The following is a 19,072-nucleotide window of genomic DNA, read 5'->3' on the forward strand; positions in this document are numbered from 1 at the left end:
CCTGGGTCCTCCCTATGGTAAATGGGAGCTCAGTTGCTTGAGTCATAGCTGCTTTCCAGCAATCACTTCTTTATCCCTTTTAAAAATCTGAAAGTGCTTATCCCTCGCCCTATTAATTCTTAGGAGCAGAGATAAACTTTACTTCTCATTCCTTTGTGTTTTCTTTAGTCCTTTGTAATTTTTAATACAATAGTTGGTGCAAAGTAATCACATAATACATTTTTATATACTTTCGAATAATATCAATTTATTCATTTCTCTGTTTTTGTCATAGGTGTTTGATTTATTTTCTTTGTTTTACAGATTAACTAAACTCCAGATATTAGAACTTAGAGAAAACCAGTTGAAAATGTTGCCAAAGTAAGTAAAGATGCTATCCTTCTTAAAATTCAGTTTTGAATTTTAATATTAAGTCCTTAAAAAAATGTTAAATTTTGTAAATCTAAAATGTAAATTATTTTAAAAGGCTCACCATATTTTAATTAGTGGTATTAAATATAAAAATTTACACATCTGTCCTTGGTGTCTAACTTTATACTGTATTAGGGAAGTGGATGTGGCTCAAGTGATTGGGCTCCCATCTACCATATAGGAGGTCCAGGGTTTGATTCCCAGGGCCTCCTGGTGAAGGCAAGCTAGCCCTAGCAGTGAGCTGGCCATAGTGGTGAGGTGACTCGAGTGCAGAGCTGGCCTGTGCAGGAGTGCTGGCCCACTGGAAAGCTGGCGCAGCAAGATGACACAATGAAAAGAAACACAGAGGAGAAATAGTGAGAGATGCAGCAGACCAGGGAGCTGAGGTGGTGCAAGAGATTGCGTGCCTTTCTCCTACTCTGGAAGGTCCCAGAATTGGTTCCTGGTGCCACCTAAAGACACAGAAGAACACAGTGAATGGGCACAAAGAACAGACAACAAGGGGGGAGGAGAGAAATAAATACGTCTTTGGGAAAAAAAAAAAAAATAACAAAACTATTTCTTGGTTCTCTGGAACTCAATCTCCTGCCAAAATAGTAAGTATGTAAAGCCTTCCTGAGTCCCATATAGAGGTCCCAAGCTCACATACTAGAGCTCATACAGATCTATAGGGTCTTCATGTGAAGCCCAGTAATTATAGTTGTAAGAACTTAATTATCTGGTTTCTAGTCCATTTTAAATTAGAATTTGCATTGAGAACCCCCTACTGGTATGCTAACATCAAGAAAAAAGGGCACCCAACAAAAGAGCAGGGAAGAAGATAAAACTATAAAAGAAATACGTCTACAGACTCAAAATACACTATAGACCATGGCCATTTATAGAATAAATGTCTCAAAACATCCTGAATGCAATGCTGTATTGTTACAATTTAGGGTTTAGCAAACTACAGTCTACAACTAATTACCTGTTTAAAGTTTCATTGAAACACAGTGACTCATACATTTATATATTGTGTATGGCTGCTTTTGCTCTATAGTTGGGACAGAGACTATATGGCTTGAAAGCCTAAAGTATTTATTTTTTTACAGAAATATAAAATTGGTGACTCTTGTTTAGTTGATTTGTTAAGCTGTTCTGTCCTCTTTTGAGGAGGAAAGCATCTCCATTCTCCCAGAAGTTAGTTGTTTTGTTCATTCATCTTCTATGGCATCTTATTTATATCTGTTATTACATTTACCGCATTATTTTAATGTATCCTTTTTTACATGTCACTCTATATTCTTCCCTGACCAGTATAACACATGTGTGCATGCTCACACACACTTGCATTCATGGTTGTAAATCTTTGAGGGTAGAAAAAGTGTCTAGTTTTCATTTCCAAAAGCTGGTATATATTAACTTAGTAATTGCTTGTTTAGTGCAGGAGTGAATGAAATTTGTAGTGATGATTGTGAGTATACATTAAGTTGAAATTCCTCACTTGCCTACCAAGAGAACTGCCAAGTCAGTTCCAACACGGAGTGTGGCTGTGTTCCCTGGGCCCAGGTTGGTGGCTGAACTGTTGGGCCACAGGCTGCCTGTGGTCCTTGCCCTGCCCTCACTGTGATTGCCTAGTGACCTGGTCCAGACCCTGAGGCAGAGGCAGAACCCTGCCTTCCCCTCCCCACCATGAGGTCCTGAAGTCAGCGGCAGACTCTCTGAGCCTGGACCCTGTCGGTCGCCCAGTTTCCTTGTCCAAACCTGCTGGGCAGCAGCTAACCCTCACCAGGCCACTGAAGTCATGGCCCCTTTCAGTGGCGGGGAGAAAAAGAATGGCAGCTAGGAATGCAGCAGAAGGCCATTAGTTAGGTACTTTGAGGACCCAGAAGGTGGATCTGTGTTAACTCAAGGTCGGCCGCCTCTTCAGGCCATGAAGCTGTGCAGATCCGGGATCTAGAGTGACCACTCCGTCTCAGTTGGGGAAGATGCAACCTCATCCCAGCAATGAAGAACAAAGGCCTTATTAACAGGCCTGGAAGGTGAGTGGAGCCCTGGATGACGACAGTGGAATGGTTAGCAGGTCATTGGCCAGTTAGTCGTCCTTCTACCAGACCTTGCTTGATATTCGAAGACAGAAATAGTAGAATAATATGCTTCATTTGGTCAGTAAGTGCCCAGCACCCTTTGGGAAGATTTACTGGCTGTTAATAAAGGCCTGTGTGTATAATACGAAAAAGCTGCTCTCAACTTTCCCGTCAACCTTTTAAAAGAAAACTTTTGCTACATCTAGGCTCTCTAGATGTAAGTGTTTGCCAATGTATGATAAAGTAGAGTTAAAAAATCACATGTCTTGTAATGCCCATTTGTTTTAAAAAAATCATAGAAAAATATCTTCTGGAAATGACTTTGAGATGGAATTTAGACTGCCTCTGGATGCAACACCAGGAGCAACACACATCCATGCTTGCTCTGTGGGTTGGGGGACACGGAGCAGAAGGCTGAAAAAACAAAGGGAAGAAGATTCTATGCTAGACAGGTCATATTTCGAAGAAATTTTCGGGAAGTAGCCTTGGCCCAATGGATAGGGCATCTGCCTACCACATGGGAGGTCCACGGTTCAAACTCTGGGCCTCCTTGACCTTTTTGGACCTGGCCCATGTGCAGTGCTGATGCGTGCAAAGAGTGACGTGCCACGCAGGGGTGTCCCCCATGTAGGGGAGCCCCACGCGCAAGGAGTGCACCCCATAAGGAGAGCCACACAGCGCGAAAGAAAGTGCAGCCTGCCCGAGAATGGCGCCATACACATGGAAAGCTGACACAACAAGATGACACAACAAAATGAAACACAGATTCCCGGTACCGCTGAAGGATAGACGCGGTCACAGAAGAACATACAGCAAACGGACACAGAGCAGACAACTGGGTAGAGGGGGAATAAATAAATCTTAAAAAAAAGAAAAATTTTTTTCATATTATAATCATTGTTCTGTGTTTGCATTTTTTCCCTTACTACTCTATGTATAGTTGACAATGCTAACTACTTTTTTGAAGTATCTCCTTGTCCTAGATGTTTTGAAGTGCCTGGCATACATTAAAAGTAGAGGTAGTAAAAGAACACACATTTTGTAAATACCTTTTTGTTAAAATTCTTATGAAATATCGTGAGTTTTTTTTGGAATGGCCAAACAAAACACCGCTGTGAGTACATTTTGGCACTGGATTGGGGGAAGAGGGATAAAGAAATGGAAAGGATTCAGTGCTAGTGTGTTTATGATGAAGTAAGATTAACCATTTTCGCTATTTTAATGGGTTTGGCTTTAATTTGCTGTATTTATAATGGACAGACACATCCTATATAGTTAAAGAGATTGCCAGTGTATGACAAAAATAGTAAACTAAAACATCTTGTGTTAAAATTCCTAGGAAAGGGGAGTGGATTTGATTCAGTAGTTGAGTGACTGTCTCCCATGTTCAATCCCCGGGACTTCCTTAAAAAAAATTCCTAGGAAAGATTGTCTTCTGAAAATTTGAGCATTACAGCCTACAGGGTTGGTGGAGGAGGGATAAAATGGAAGGATTTTAGACCAGAACATTCATATTCATAACAGCTTTCAGATTATAATTGTTACATGTGTGCATTTTCATCAAGACTGCTTTGTCTTTAGTGAACAAATTTAAGTCCTTATTTGAAATATCTAATCTGTCTAGATGTTGACAATTGTCTGACATATGTTAAAAATAGAAGTAGAAAAATAATACTTTCATAAATATTGTTTTGTGCAAATTCATAGGAAATATTGTCCTTTGGAAATGGTATTGTTAAGCCATCTCTATGAGCAGTACACTACTGTCTATATATTTGTATATTGATTTGGAGGAGGTGGGAAGGAAGTAGTTACAGAAGGTAATATGCTAGTGTGTATGTACTTGGACATTTTTGGACAGAATTGTATCTTCTGTGAATGTTGTTTGGTTTATATATACTGTATGTAATGGACAAGTGAGTTCTCATTTTGCAACATCTGGATATTTAAGAGATTGCTAGTGTATGCCAAAGTAGAGTTAGTAAAATTAGTATGTTTTGTATACTTTGTGTTGAAAGTTATTGAAAAGCTTGTCTTCTATAAATAACCATTGGGTATGAATTTGTTCTGCTACCTCTAAGTGTTACACTTGCCTGTACTAGTCCACCAAACTGGTGGTGGAGAACAGGCAACGAGGAGGGACTTGTTCAAGGCCAAGATTGTCATGTTTGGGAGATAACCTCATGTTGTAACCATTGTTATGTGTGTACAGTTTTATTTAACAATACTATGTATATAGTGGACAAGTAAGTTCTTATTTGAAGTATCTAGTCTTTCTAAAAGTTTTAGGAGTTCTTAAAAATAGAAGTAGTAGAAGAATATTGTAAATAATTTTAAAAGTTGGTTGGAAATATTTTCTTTGAAAATGAAATTGTACTCTTGTTCATTGCTTTGAGGGAGGTGGGAAGAAGAAGGTCCAAAAGGTGTTTGCCAGCATGTACTAGGAAATTTCTGATCATCCATTGCCCTGTATGTTATGTACATTCGTTTAGCTTTGCTATACTGCATATATTGTGTATATACTGGAAAAAAGAGTCTTAATTTTATATTATCTATTCCTTAGATATTAAAGAGGTTGCCAATGTATGACACAAGTAGAATTAACAAACTAATCCATTTTGTACACTTTGTGTTAAAATTCATAGACTTTTTCTGAAAATGACTTTTGAAAATGAAATTATAAAACCACATAGAAGCGATACATGTGCCTGTAACTCACCCACCTGCTTTGTGGTGGAGAGAAGGGATCAGGAGAAATGAAGAACTCTAGACCCAAAATGTTTCAATATAGTAGATACTTTGAGATAGAACCATTGTTACATGTGTATGGTTTATTCAGTACTACTTTATAGAAATACTGTAGACATATAGAAAAATATAGAGTATTTCTGGATGTTTAGAAGAAGTGCACAAAGTATGTTAAAAGTAGAGGTAGTGAATTAACACATTTTGTAGATAACATTTTGTTAAAATTCATAATGAAATATCTTTTGGAAATGGAATGGTCAAATCACATCGAGAGCAGTACATATTATGTTTGTGCTATTTTAGGCAGAGGGATTAGGAAATGCCAAGGATTCTAAGCCAGTAAGTCTGTAGTTAGGCAAGGTAAATCATCATCCTATATGTTTTGTACATTTTATTTTACTTTGCTGTGAATATAATGAACAAATGCATTCTAATTTTATATCATCTAGTCTTTGTAGATTTTTTTAAAAAGATTTATTTATCTTTTTTATTTTTCTCCCCTTATATCCCACCCCCACCCCTGTTGTCTGTGCTCTGTGTCCATTCGCTATGTGTTCTTCTGTGTCTGTTTGCATTCTTCTCAGCGTCACCGGGAATCTGTGTCTCTTTTTCAGTTGCATCGTCTTGCTGCGTCAGCTTTCCATGTGTGCAGTGCCACTCCTGGGCAGGCTGCACATTTTTCACACAGGGCGGCTCTCCTTGCAGGGCGCACTACTTGTGCTTGGGGCTCCCCTATGTGGAGGACACTCCTGCGTGGCATGGCACTCCTTGTGTGCATCAGCACTGCGCGTGAGCAAGCTTACCACATGGGTCAGGAGGCCCTGGGTTTGAACCCTGGACCTCCCATATGGTAGGCGGATGCTCTATCAATTGAACAAAATCCACTTCCCTAGTCTTTGTAGATAATAAAGAGGTTGCCAGCGTGACAGAAGTAGAATTAGTAAGCTAATAAATTTTTACATTTCATGTTAAAATTCTTATCAGAGACTGTTGAAAATGACAGAATTTTACTTGTGGAGCAAAATTGTTAAAAATCCCCTCTAAGCATTGCAGAGGCAACCATTAAATTGATAAGAAATTCTAGGCCAGAACTTACCTATTTAGAAGACACTGAGATTATATCTTTTGCTACGTGTGTGTGGTGTATTCAGTGCTAGTGTGAATCATGCACAAACTTAAGTCCTTATTTGAAGCATCTAGTTTATGTTTAGATGTATACAGCATATGTTAAAGTAGATAGTGTAAAATAATACTTTAAATATGTTTTCTGTTAATACATAGAAATGGCTGTATATGGGGAATGGGTTTGTTAAACTAGATGTCATGGAGCTGTATGTTGATGGGGTGGTCGAAAGGGAAGGAAATGAAGTGCACAAGGAAGCGTTTTTCTGAGTTGTTAGACAAGTTTAGATTGTGCAACCATTGTTATAGACAGACATTTTAGTTAATTCTGTGTATTAAAGGACAAGTGCTAATGTCCAACATATGTTAAAAATAGTAAAACTATCCTTATATAAAGGTCCTTGTGTTAGTTTTAGGAAGGACTGTGTTCTAGGAGTGACTTTTGTCATTCTACCTCTTAGAGCTAAACGCATTCCTGTACTTAGTCATAGAAATAGTGGAAGAGGAAAAAGAGAAGAGCAGAGGGAAGGACCCTTGGCTAATAACTCTATATCTAGCCGACAGATTTAGATTATAGCCATAGTTCTATATGTGCATTTTTTGTTAAATACCTATGACTATTATCGATAAAGTTCATTCTTTATTTCACATCTAAACTTCTTAGGTATCTGGAGGTGATAGTGTATGATATAAAGTAGAGCTAATGGATTAGCAAATTTATAAATATCAATTTGTTAATTTAATAGAAAAAAAGCGTCTTTGACATGGAATTGTTAAACCCCCCTCTGAGCAGTACGCACCAGGACTTTTTCAGTAAATTGGCTGCAGAGGGACAGAAGTTGATGCAGGGGGAGGGATGTATGCAGATGCATTCATGTTTCCATTTTGAAGCTAACCTTTGATGTATGTGCTCATCTCTTAGCTATACCATAAGAAAATATTGTTAAATAATTCAATGGAAACATACATTTTGCTAGTAATTCAATATAGATATGATAATGTATTTTCTTAGAAGCATTATACTTATGGTACTCTATTGCTGTATGTCTCATTTTAAATTGAGCATTAAGGGTGTATGTAGTTCAAGTGGTTGAGCTCCTGCTTCCCATGTACGAGGACATAGGTTTGATCCCTGGTACTCCCTAAAAACAAAACAAATAAAAAATCCAACCTCATTGGCCAGTGGATGTAGCTCCATTGTTGAGCACCTGTTTTCCATCTACGAGTTCCTAGGCTCAATCCCTGGTACCCCCAAAATAAATAAATAAGCATTAAGGGAATGCAGTATTTGTAACTCTGCTAGTATCTGTAGAAGCCTGTTGCCATTTTTGTCTCTGGGGAAATTTTTGTACCCAAGAAAGGCAGGAATACATTTTTTTTCCCCGATTAAATTGGTGTCTTGTAGTCTTGGTTTTCACAATACCTTATGCCTCTGGGGTTTTGAATTGCTAAATATTCATGATGTGTGAAAAAGCTTGATATATTCCCTAAAATCTTGACCACATGGAAATGGATGCTTAGTTGTGTGTATACATACTTAGGACCTAGATTCTAGGTCCTAGAAGGATATGTTGAACTGTAAGCTGCTTGTGATTCTGGGTGACTTTTATAATCTTTGCTTTTTGTGTTTTTCAGTTTTCTGTATTGCACAATTAACTTAAAAGTTTGGGGAAAAATAGTTATTTTTAAAACTCCCCCCAAAAGTTGTAATTATGATCTGCATTAAAATTCAAAAAGGTTTGCGACTCAACAATAAAAGATTAAGTAATCCAATTAAAAAATGGGCCAAAGACTTAGACGTTTTTCCACAAAGGAAAATACAAATGGCCAAAAAGCATGTAAGAAAGTGTTCTATATCACTAGCTATTAGGGAAATGCAAATCAAAATGACAATGAGATACCATTTCATACTGCAGAGAATAACCATTATTTTAAAAAAACAGAAAACAGTAAGTGCTGGAGAGAATGTGGAGAAATAGGAACACTCATTCACTGTTGGTAGGATTTTTAAATGCAGCCTCTGTGGAAGACCGTTTGACAGTTTCTCAGAAGCTAAATACAGAACTGCCATATGAACCAGTAATTCCTCTACTGGGAATATATCCAGAAGAACTGAAAACGGTGATACGAACAAATTTCTGCACACCGATTTTCATAGTGGTGGTGTTCACAGTTACCAAAAGATGAAAACAACCCAAGTGTTCATCAACCAGTGAATGTATAAACAAAATGTGTATGTACATATGATGGAACACCATGCTGCAGTAAGAAGAAATGAAATTGGGACACTTTGTTAACATAGATGAATCTTGAAGACATTATGCTAAGTGAAGTAAGCCATACACAAAAGGATAAGTATTGCACGGTCTCACTGATATGACCCAAATACAAAGAATAAACTCATGGAGTTGAAACCTAGAGTATAGGTTAAAAGGAGGTAAGAGAAGGGCTATGAAGGAGTACTGATGCTTAATGTATGTAGAAGTTTTAATTAATTTGACTGTAAAAGTGTAGAAATGGATTGAGTTGCTGGTAAAACATTATAGTGAGTAGCATTTTCTTTATAAATTGGATTTTGGCTAAAAAGGATAGCCTAGGGATGAAAATGTCAATTGAAAAAAAGCTAGAGAATAATCTAGGGACCAAATAACACAGTGAACCGAGAGGTGGATGAGAACTGTGGTTTATAGTACAAATGCAAGGATATCCTTCTGTGAACTAGAACGGATATACATCACTATTGCAATGTCATGGGAATGTGGAGATGCATGAGAAAAATAAAATTAATGTATGGACTATACTTAACAGCAAGACTATAATATTCATGCATCAGTGTCAAAGATGTACAGTGTTAATAATAGGAGCTGTGGAAAAAATATGCCAAATGTATGCAGTGGATCATAGTTACTGGTAATAGTCTGATAATATTATCTCATAACCTGTAACATGTTCCACAATAGTGTGGCTTGTTGGTGAAGAGATGTTGTATGGAAATTCTATAAGTTCACAACTTACATAATAAAAATATGTATTTTTTTAATTTAAAAAGGTTTAAACAATTTACGAATTTGGTACTGAAGTGATAACTTATTAGCTCAAATCATGACTGTCCAAAGTAATTTCTAATAGACTTAAATAACCAATATGTTTACTCTCATATCACTGTCAATGCATTTATTTTAACTCCTTTTTGGAGATTCAAATTCGACGCTGTCATTTCATGTGCAACCTTATTTGTTTCCTATTTTCTTTTAAAGTCTTTTTATTAAAACCTTTGAGACCTTACAAACTATTCATTTGACATTGACATTTAAGTGTCATGTGCATTCAGGATATGCGGCTAGCCTTTTTTAATCAAATATTAAAACAGTGGGAAAAGCTGTTGTTTTGTTTTTATATTTTTATAATTTTATCCCCTCCTCCCCCCAGTGGCTTGCTTGCTGTCTGCTTTCTGTGTCCATTTGCTGCGCATTCTTCTGTGTCTGCTTGACTCCCTTTTGTTGGTCATCTTGCTGTGCCAGCTCTCCGGCATGGGCCATCAGCTCTGTGTGGGCGTGGGCGTAGGCGCAGGCGCAGACATGGGCCATCAGCTCTCTGGGCACGGACCAGCTTGCCTTCACAAGGAGGCCCTGGGATGTGAACCCCCCGTATGGTAGATGGGAGCCCAATTGATTGAGCCACAGCCGCTTCCCTGTTGTTTTAGATATATAGTTAAATGGAATTTAATACCACCTTAAGAATAGTAGAGGACACAGTAGTAAGAATACAAAGGAGGGATACTTAAGAATACAAACAGGGATACTTTTTCTCCAAAACAGGAGAAGAGAAGGCAAACATTCATTAAATATAAACTTATTTTAGAAGTAGATAGGAATAAATTTGAGGGATGGTTCTATTTCTCCTTGAAATAGGAAGCTGGGTTTTATTCTAAGATGCAATTTTGTTTTTTCAGGTAGATTTCTCAAGTATATGAGTAGGACAGAAGTTGACAGTACTTTAGCTACAAAGAATTGAGGTGGAGACACATTTTAGAGTTAAAATTTTTAAATCTAAAATATATCTCCTATATTGTCTGTAATTGAATTCTTCTAATGCACTGCCCTTTAGTTTTTTATTCTCTTCTAAAACTGGTTGTTTTATTTTTATAGTTTATTCTTGGTGTAAAGTTTTCATTTGCTGCATGTGAATTTTCTATGTTAAGTATTCATTTTAACAAGAATTGTTGAAGCAAGAAGTGCATGATTGTATTTTCTTCTTCCACCGATCTTCTCCCTCCTCACAACTCCTTAACTTTTCCTAAATCTACAGCTGGCATAATTGTATAAACATAGGAGCTTAATATCATAACGTGATTTTATATCCTGAAGAGCGATCCTGGAAATACCTTTTACTGTGTTTTGAAGCAAACTGAAACTTACAAGTTTTCTGGAACTAGACAGATATGAGTAATGGAATTAGAAGTACTGTATATCATAATAATTCATACACCTCCCCCCTCCATGGCTCCCTCTGTCTACTCGTTGTCTTCTTGTCTTACCCAGGGGGCACTGGGAACTGAACCAGGGACCTCCTGTGTGGGAGGCGAGTGCCTAACCACTTGAGCCACTTCTGTGCTTGTTGTGGCCCTTTGCAGCTCATCTTCTTTAGGAGGCATGGTTAACCAGATTCAGGTCCCATGTGGGAGGTGGGCACCCAGTTGCTTGAGCCACATCTGTTCACCCTCCCTTGAGTTTTAATTTTATTTCTTACTATTTTTAATTTGTTAAATTTTTAGAGGAGAAGGTTATGTTATTTGTTTTCTCTTGCCATAACTTAAGGAGCCTATTTGGTGTTTAATGAATATTAATTTCTAAGTTGTTAGTATATTAATGTAATGTAATGCCAATAAGATATTAAGTGTATTTTATCCAAATATATGTTAAGTATAGAGTTCTTTATCTGGGTTGTTAGTAGCACCTCAAGGTATTAAATAATATGGTTTTATAGAAATAGCAATTTAAGAGTGAGTATAAATATGGATTTGAATTAATTAACATTTAAAATAGTTTTACCTTTACATAAGGAAAGATCAAGTGCCCAGTTTACTTCATTACAAAATCAGTTTGTTTTTTATTATCAGTTTATTTAAAGTCTATTTTCCAGGAACTGGTGTTCAATTGTAAGTTCAAAATTGTATAATTACAGCTTTAATTTAAAATAAATATTAACTAATCATAATTGTTTTATAAAACTTTATTTTGAATGGTATTGAAATGTGGGCAGTTGAATTTAACTTGAAAAGCGAGAGCAAGTTAATATTTTTCTTGGAATTTCAAAAAATTAATTTTTAGAATTATAGTGTTTTACATATGCATGAGCAGCCTTTAAATATGGTAATAATTATGAGCAGATGTGGTTCAAGTGGATGAGCTCCCGCCTTCCACATGGAAGGTTCTGGGTTCGGTCTCTGGTGCCTCCTGAAAAAGCAAAATCAAACAAAAAAAAACCATCTCAGGGGAATTGATGTGGCTCCGTGGTTGAGCACCAGCTTCCCACATATGAGGTCAGGTTCAATCCCTGTCTCCCCCAGTACCTGTTTTTTTTGTTTGTTTGTTCTTTTGTTTTTTGTTTTTAAAAGGTAGTAGTTAATAGGTAGCCACCCAACAAGTCTTAATTCATTAGCTGATTTAGATCATATGAACATTTTTTCTGTGAGTAAAATGGGAGCCAGTTATTCATATTTTGACCTCTAGTTTTATGTTTACTGCTATTTTTTTCTCTTCTTCTGAACTTTCATTTATTATTATCATACCCTTTGCCTCAAGATAAATAGCAGGGAAGTGGTGTGGCTCAAGTGATAAGGCCTCCACCTACCATATGGGAGGACCCAGGTTCAATCCCTGGGACCTTCTGGTGAAAAAGAAGAAGAGAGAGCATGCCTGCGCGGTGAGCCAGTGCCCACATGAGTGCCCGCATGGTGAGCCAAGTGCCCACATGAGTGCCCATGTGGTGAGCCACTGCCTGCTCAAGTAAGTCACGCAGCAAGATGATGATGCAACAATAGAGAGAGATGAAGGGAGAGTCAAAGCAAAGCACAGCAGAGACCAGGAACTGAGGTGGCTTAATTGACAGGGAACCTCTCTCCACATCAGAGGTCCCCAGGATTCCCTCTGATTCTTAGAGGAGAAAGATAAGAAGAGAAGACAAAGAAAGATACATAACAATGAAAGCAGATTTCTTTTTAAAGCTTAGTATAAAATATTAAATATCTCTCCCATTTTAATTTTACATTACTCTGCCAAGAAAAAAAATTAAACTCCGATGAGTGCTGTGCATACTTCCATGATTAGCCAGGCTATGTTAAAGTTGGTGTCTTTGTTCTTGATGGTATGTATGCAGATCCAGGCCCTAGAAAGGTAGGAACAAGTTGTAACTACTTTGAAAAGTCTGCTGCAAAAATTGGATGGCCTGTTATAAAGTAAGGAGAGGGGTAACTGAGGGACGTTTTCTTTCAGAAACAATTTCTGAAGAATCTCAGTCCATTATTTTTTCCCAGAATGGTTTGAGGAGGAGGTAAAATCTCAACACGAGCTCCAAAGTACTATCTCTTTGAGGGGATGGTAGTTGCCTTGCCATGAGGGGGATGGCCAAGTTAGACCATCCCCTCTCCCCTCAGCTAGGGAAATGCAAATGGAAAGTTTGTTGCGCAGTGGGTGTGAAAGTGGTCTGAATTGTCTAAGAGGTTTCTTCTAGAAGCAGACAACTCAGATTCTTTCTGTCACTTGAGCAAAGAAGTTATTTTTAAAAGCATTTGGAAAGTTCCTCCACCACCCCTCTGGTGGGAAGGCTCAGAGCCGGAGTCATCAGTACAACTACCTTTTAGGCCTGAAGATGGGAGACCCTGTTAAAGTGTACAGAGATGCCTGCCACCAACAGGACATGAAAGATCTGATGAGACTGGAATCATGTGTCAGACTTTCCAAGAAAGAAGTGCTTATGAATTTGATCAGCATAAAAACCAGCTCCTGTGATGTACATCACAGCCATAAAGAAGAACCAGCCCATCTTGCCTACAATGGTGGCCTTGACAAAGCACTCAGTGATAAGTAGTGCATCGTGGGCACACCACCACTCAAGCCGAGTCCCAGGAACACTCCTGCTCTTGTCTGCCAATACTTAAGAGTGGCAAACTGGTCCCACTGTGCCTCAATGATGGTAGAAATCCCCAGGACACCGACTATGGAGAGGTTGATGAGCCGTGGCCATGGGGAGCAGTAGAAGGAATAATAAAACCAAGGGATAAAGCTTTCCATAATCATTAGAGTGATCCCTGTACAGTCCAGTTTTGAAAAAGTTTGCGAGACTTTCTCTGAATGACCATAGATCGTGTAAAAAACCAGGAGAACCTGAGGCAGAGCTGCACCCAAAATGAAGATCCCCAAAACTACCTTCATGAAGTACATATTTAGTCTGAGCATGATCAAGATTCCCAAAAAGAGAAATAGCATGAAATCAAGCAGTTGGGCCCAGATGTTGCCAGTTTCAGTATGAATGTGGAAGATGCTCTTGAAACAAGCCCAAAAGGAGGACATGGGTGGTCTGTGGCCATGTAGCAGGTAGTCATTGTCCTTCAGCCAGTAAGGGAACACATCATATGGGATGGCCCTCCAACGTCCCTCCGAGACCTTTTATACAAACTCCTCCACCTTCTCCCTGATGTGATGGGCTTGCAGGGGAAGTGTCCGTACCTGTTTCTCCTCCCCTTCTTCATGGGGCACTGGGTATATTTGCTCTTCATCAGCTTTGGTAGGATTGGCAATTACCGTTTGCCCTTCTTTACTAGCAGGGATGCCACTTTGTCCAGTTCTACTGTGTTAGTTTCCCTGTTCCCGGCAGGACCCCTATTGCCCTGTACTACCACAAATCCTTAGTAAGGGAAGACATCTGGCTGATCAATACCATTCAGCTTCAACTTGGGGGCTGCAGTTTCTCAGCCCCAGGGGCCAGAGCGCTCTTCCTGTGATGGTAGATAAATCAAGCGAGTGGGCTCTTTTTGGGACCAAGGTCCCATACTCTATATCCTGTGGCAGTGGAAGTGGCCTGCAGTTCAGTAGCCCCGGATCTTCAGCCACTGCTATTACTTCTTAAGAAGGGAGGTTAAAAGGCTGATGAGAAACCAAAATTAGGTAATAACTACTGACAACTTTATTCCTTTTATCTAGATAGTAAATATGAACACTTAGAAATTATTTTTACTTTGTCAACCTATAAAAGTCTATGCTACATTAGATTGAAATAGAAATGTTTAAAACAGTGAAATTTGAAAGCTTCCAGGTGATTGATAATTCTTTATTAATCCATTTTGGATAGAACCATGAATAGACTGACCCAACTGGAAAGACTGGATTTGGGAAGTAATGAATTCACAGAAGTGGTAAGTTTTCACCAATCTCACTCTCCATAAATCTTATATTTAATTAAGATTAACATGAAATTTTACTTCATATATAAGTGATCTCCTATTTTAGGTATCACTTTTATAGCTTTTATTTCTCTTCCCTTTTTTTAATGTGAAAATTGGGGAAAGTTATACATATCTTTGAGGGACAAGAAATGAAAGTTCTTAAGAGGAAGACTTTACCAGAAAGAAAAATTTGACAGCGACCAGGGTTCAAATATAATATTAATTACATACCCATGCAATAGATAGCCAAAAGTGTTTAGGCACAGAAAGTAGAAAATTGAAAGAGAAAAACTGAAAATTTTTTTAGCAGACTAGAATACAGCAGGAAAGATAGTTCTAAGTCCAAATAGCTGTGAATTATTGCTTAGGAATTTAGAGTATTTAAAATGTTAATATGGACCAATCTTACTCGAATAAGAATTTGTTACTAAATGAATTATCTGTGGTAACTCAAATTCTAGACTGGTTAATTTTATCACATAATGTAGACAATTTTCTGAGATGTGCTCAAGAAATAAATTATTAATAGTAGCTTGAGGAAAATAAATAGCAATATGAAATAGCATGTTATTTCACAAGGTGAATTTTTAAATTTTCTTTTTATTCATTATAAAAATAAAAATATTCCCCAGAGAACATTGAAAAATACATGAAAGTAGAAGGAAAAATAAAGCACTCATTGTTGCAACAATATTTTAGTGTGCTTTCTTTGTCTTTTTCCATTCATATTCTTTTCTTCCTAGTTCTTAGAACTAGAGGTTCAGTAAAAACATAAGTTGGCCAAATGCATAGGTGACTGTTAAAATCTGTATGAGACTCAGGAAGAAGCTGAATATTCCCGTTGACATTTTAAAATTATTTTTACAAATTTGCTGTTTAAAATTATAATTGATTTCAAATGATAGTCTTAAAAATAAGATTTTCTCAATGCTGTCAGCTGTAATGTTGCCCTGTGAGTACTGTATTGTACATTTGCTTACTAAACAGATGCTCACTCACGTTTTCAGCTGAAATCAGTGGAAGAGGATGGTATTTTGGGGGACTTTTTTTTTTTATATTTTCTGTACTCTATTTTCTTTCTTATGTCTGAAAAGATGATTTATTATGGATTTTATTTTGTGTTTTGGGAGTTTATACTCGTGAAATTTGCAAGTGGTAGAGTTGACATTCTGTTTTTATTTTACCTTCATTAAATGTGAAGAATTTTCTAATAGGCCTTTTTCTTGATTTAAGTAGAATGAAATAATTGAAAATTAAGTACAGTTCTTAATTTTTATTTTATTTAATGTTACAAATACCTGAACACCAATTAGACAACAATCATAATCACAGGTATAATCTAATTTTCATTATTTTACCTTGTGTTTTTATTTAAATTATTCGTTTTTAGGATTCACAAATATGATTTCTTCCTAAATTGTCTACTTAATTGTATTTCTATGCATTAATCTGTTTCTATATTGACTATTTGAAAATTCTTATTTTTATGAACCAAAGCAACTTTCAAAATCATTACTTTTTGTAACATTTTACTTTTCCAGCAATATACATTTTTTTTCAACTTAATAGGATTACAGCAGGTTAATCAAGAAAGGAGGTTTCTTTTAATCCAAGTTATATCTGGAATTGTTATGTATGCTAATGGTAAATCTGAATGACATGGCTTTTATTAATATGTATTATTTGTGTTATTATGGTCATTAGACATGATGGTACTCTATCCCATCCATGATCATTGCTTGCACACACGTTTACAGGGTAACAGAAATAATCTCTTAGAAGCCAGTCATTTCTTCACCTTTCAAGGACCAAAACCCCTGAGCAAATTTTGCCTAACTACCAAGATGCACCTCAACTCTTTGATTAGTTTTAGGTCTTCAACATCTTATTATAAACAGTTTTCAACCATGTAATAGCAGAGTACTCTTATCATGTGGTTTTGCTTTGGTTCATTTTCTTTTTCCTTATTATTGGGCAATTATGATATTTGTTTTCTTCCTTCTTTCTTTCCTTCTCTCCTTCCATCTTTCCTTTCTTTTTCCCCTCCCTCTCCCCACCTCCCTCTCTTGCTACCCCTCTCCTCTCCTTTTACTCCTTCCTTCTTCTGTCTTTCCCCTCTCTCTAGGTATTTCTTTTGTTTCCTCATTCTCTCTATGCCTTTATTAATACCACCAGGGAACATTTTTGTGATTTTCCTAAGATACGAACATTCCCTAAAGGGTTCTATCTTTTTATTGATAATGAATGAAAGTGTGTTTTTTTATTGTACTCTTGTAAGAAATATATCCTATTTTTATTTCTTTATTAATTGCATTATACTTGACCATATTATGTAATCCAAAGTTTAAATGAGTTTTGTGCCGTAATCTGTTGTTTTGGAATTTTGTTTAAGAGTTCTACTTCAGTGATGTTATTGTAGTAAATATAGCATAGTGTAAAGGCATCTGCCTTTTTTTTTGTTTAAGTCTTTGTGACTTTGGGCAATTCATTTAACCATTATTTAAGGTTTCTTCATCTGATACACACACTTATACATACTATACATACATATATACATAAGTACACACACATTTCAAAGGGTTGTTGCCAATATTAAATGAAATAATATCGTTGAAATTGCTTGTTAATTCTAAAAAAGTACTGTAAGTATAATATACCAGTACAAATAATCTATACTTTTACCACTAATATTCAAGTTTCAAGAGTGGTAAATTCTAAGATTGTATTTAAGATTATTCTTCACAATCGTCCCTCCAGTAAGTGAAATTTTTTAAAAAACTTTTTATTTTAAAATCATTTCAAACTTACAGGATGGTTGAAAAAAATAATACAACCCCCATGTAGAGAACTCCACCATATCCCCAACAAAAGAGACCCAGATCCTCCAATTTTAACCTATGTCACCTTTTCCATATTATCCTTTCTCTCAATCTATCTACCTACCTATTTTCTAAACATTTGAAAGCAGATTGCACACCTCATAATCTTTGAATACATAGTACTTCCATTGCATTTCCTACAAACAGGGAAATTCACTTGTATGATCAAACCACCTTAAGTGCAGTTATCAAGTTAAAGAAATTAAAGCGTACATTATATATCCCAATTTTTTTATGTCCAAATCATGTCCTTTTCAGCCTTTTCTCCTCCATTCTTAGATCCCACGCAGTATCATGTATTGAATTTGCCATTCTTTAATTTTTATCCAATTTTTTAAAAATTGTGCAATCACAAGTATAAGTCTTCCCATTAAAACTTTTTAATGTAAGCTTTGGAAACTAAAAGTTATTTTAAAATTCCCAAGAGGTTCTCTTACCAAATAAATACTTCCTTAAGTAAATTATTGGGGTTTTTCCTCCCTCCCTACCCAAATAGCCTGAAGTACTTGAACAGCTAAGCGGGTTGAAAGAATTTTGGATGGATGGTAATAGATTAACTTTTATTCCAGGGGTAAGTATATCAGATTTTTAAATGCTTTACTTACTCTGTTTATCCTTTGCAGTTTTATATTTTATATTTTCACATTACTTTTAATGGAATTAAATGGTTAGAAGCAAATTATGTTTGTTTGCTAACTATGAACATATTCCTGATTGAAATTTGAAAATTTCCACAATACAATTTATAAATTAGTCTTTTAAATGCTGTTGATTGTGCCTCAGGAATTGTTAGAGTAGGATTTTTCCGTATACTTTCTACCAACTAACAAATTACACATTTGTCATTTTACAGTCAGTAGGAGTTCTTAGCTTTAATACTGAATATATTACTAATGGCACTTTTTAAAAATTTTGTATGTCCTTTTTCATCTTGGCAATTAATTATAAATTAACCTTGATATTAGCTTTATCACCTAAACTTTTCACAAATTACTTAATGTTGATTGAGTCATTAGATATCCTTTTTTTAAATTTATAGTTTATTGGTAGTTTGAAACAACTCACATATTTGGATGTTTCTAAAAATAATATTGAGTTGGTTGAAGATGGCATTTCAGCATGTGAAAACCTTCAAGACCTCCTGTTATCAAGCAATTCACTTCAACAACTGCCTGAGACCATTGGTTTGTATCACTTTCTAATTCATATAGTTAATTTTAACTATAGTAAAATCTGTGAAATTGTCTTTGCCATTGTTTGATTCAAAATTTTCAAACAGTATTATCAAAATGTATTTGTTCTGAGGTGGCTTTTCAGACCTGCTGCAATAACAAATCTTAGCTGAATTTTCCTTGATGTGATCAGGTATACAATATACTTAACTCCTTAGCTGACTTTATATT

General features: G+C 36.3%; 1 protein-coding gene and 1 pseudogene across 50 annotated transcripts in view; one reads left to right on the forward strand and one right to left on the reverse strand.

The window, feature by feature from the left end:
- ERBIN (erbb2 interacting protein) overlaps positions 1 to 19,072 on the forward strand; it is a 176,792-nt gene that overhangs the window by 102,105 nt on the left and 55,615 nt on the right. For 48 of the 50 annotated variants that reach the window (XM_071208353.1, XM_058309445.2, XM_071208352.1 and 45 more), the window contains 4 exons: positions 304 to 360; positions 14,697 to 14,760; positions 18,166 to 18,240; positions 18,709 to 18,853. In XM_071208353.1, coding sequence (XP_071064454.1) covers positions 304 to 360; positions 14,697 to 14,760; positions 18,166 to 18,240; positions 18,709 to 18,853 — 341 coding nt within the window. Of the gene's footprint in view, positions 1 to 303; positions 361 to 2,308; positions 2,433 to 14,696; positions 14,761 to 18,165; positions 18,241 to 18,708; positions 18,854 to 19,072 lie in introns of those variants that run through there. The other 2 variants (XM_071208381.1, XM_071208382.1) reach the window with 1 other exon arrangement.
- On the reverse strand, positions 13,105 to 14,397 carry LOC139439818 (adiponectin receptor protein 1 pseudogene; annotated as a pseudogene).

Source organism: Dasypus novemcinctus, chromosome 2 (assembly GCF_030445035.2).
Source record: "Dasypus novemcinctus isolate mDasNov1 chromosome 2, mDasNov1.1.hap2, whole genome shotgun sequence".
Taxonomy (NCBI): Eukaryota; Metazoa; Chordata; class Mammalia; order Cingulata; family Dasypodidae; genus Dasypus; species Dasypus novemcinctus.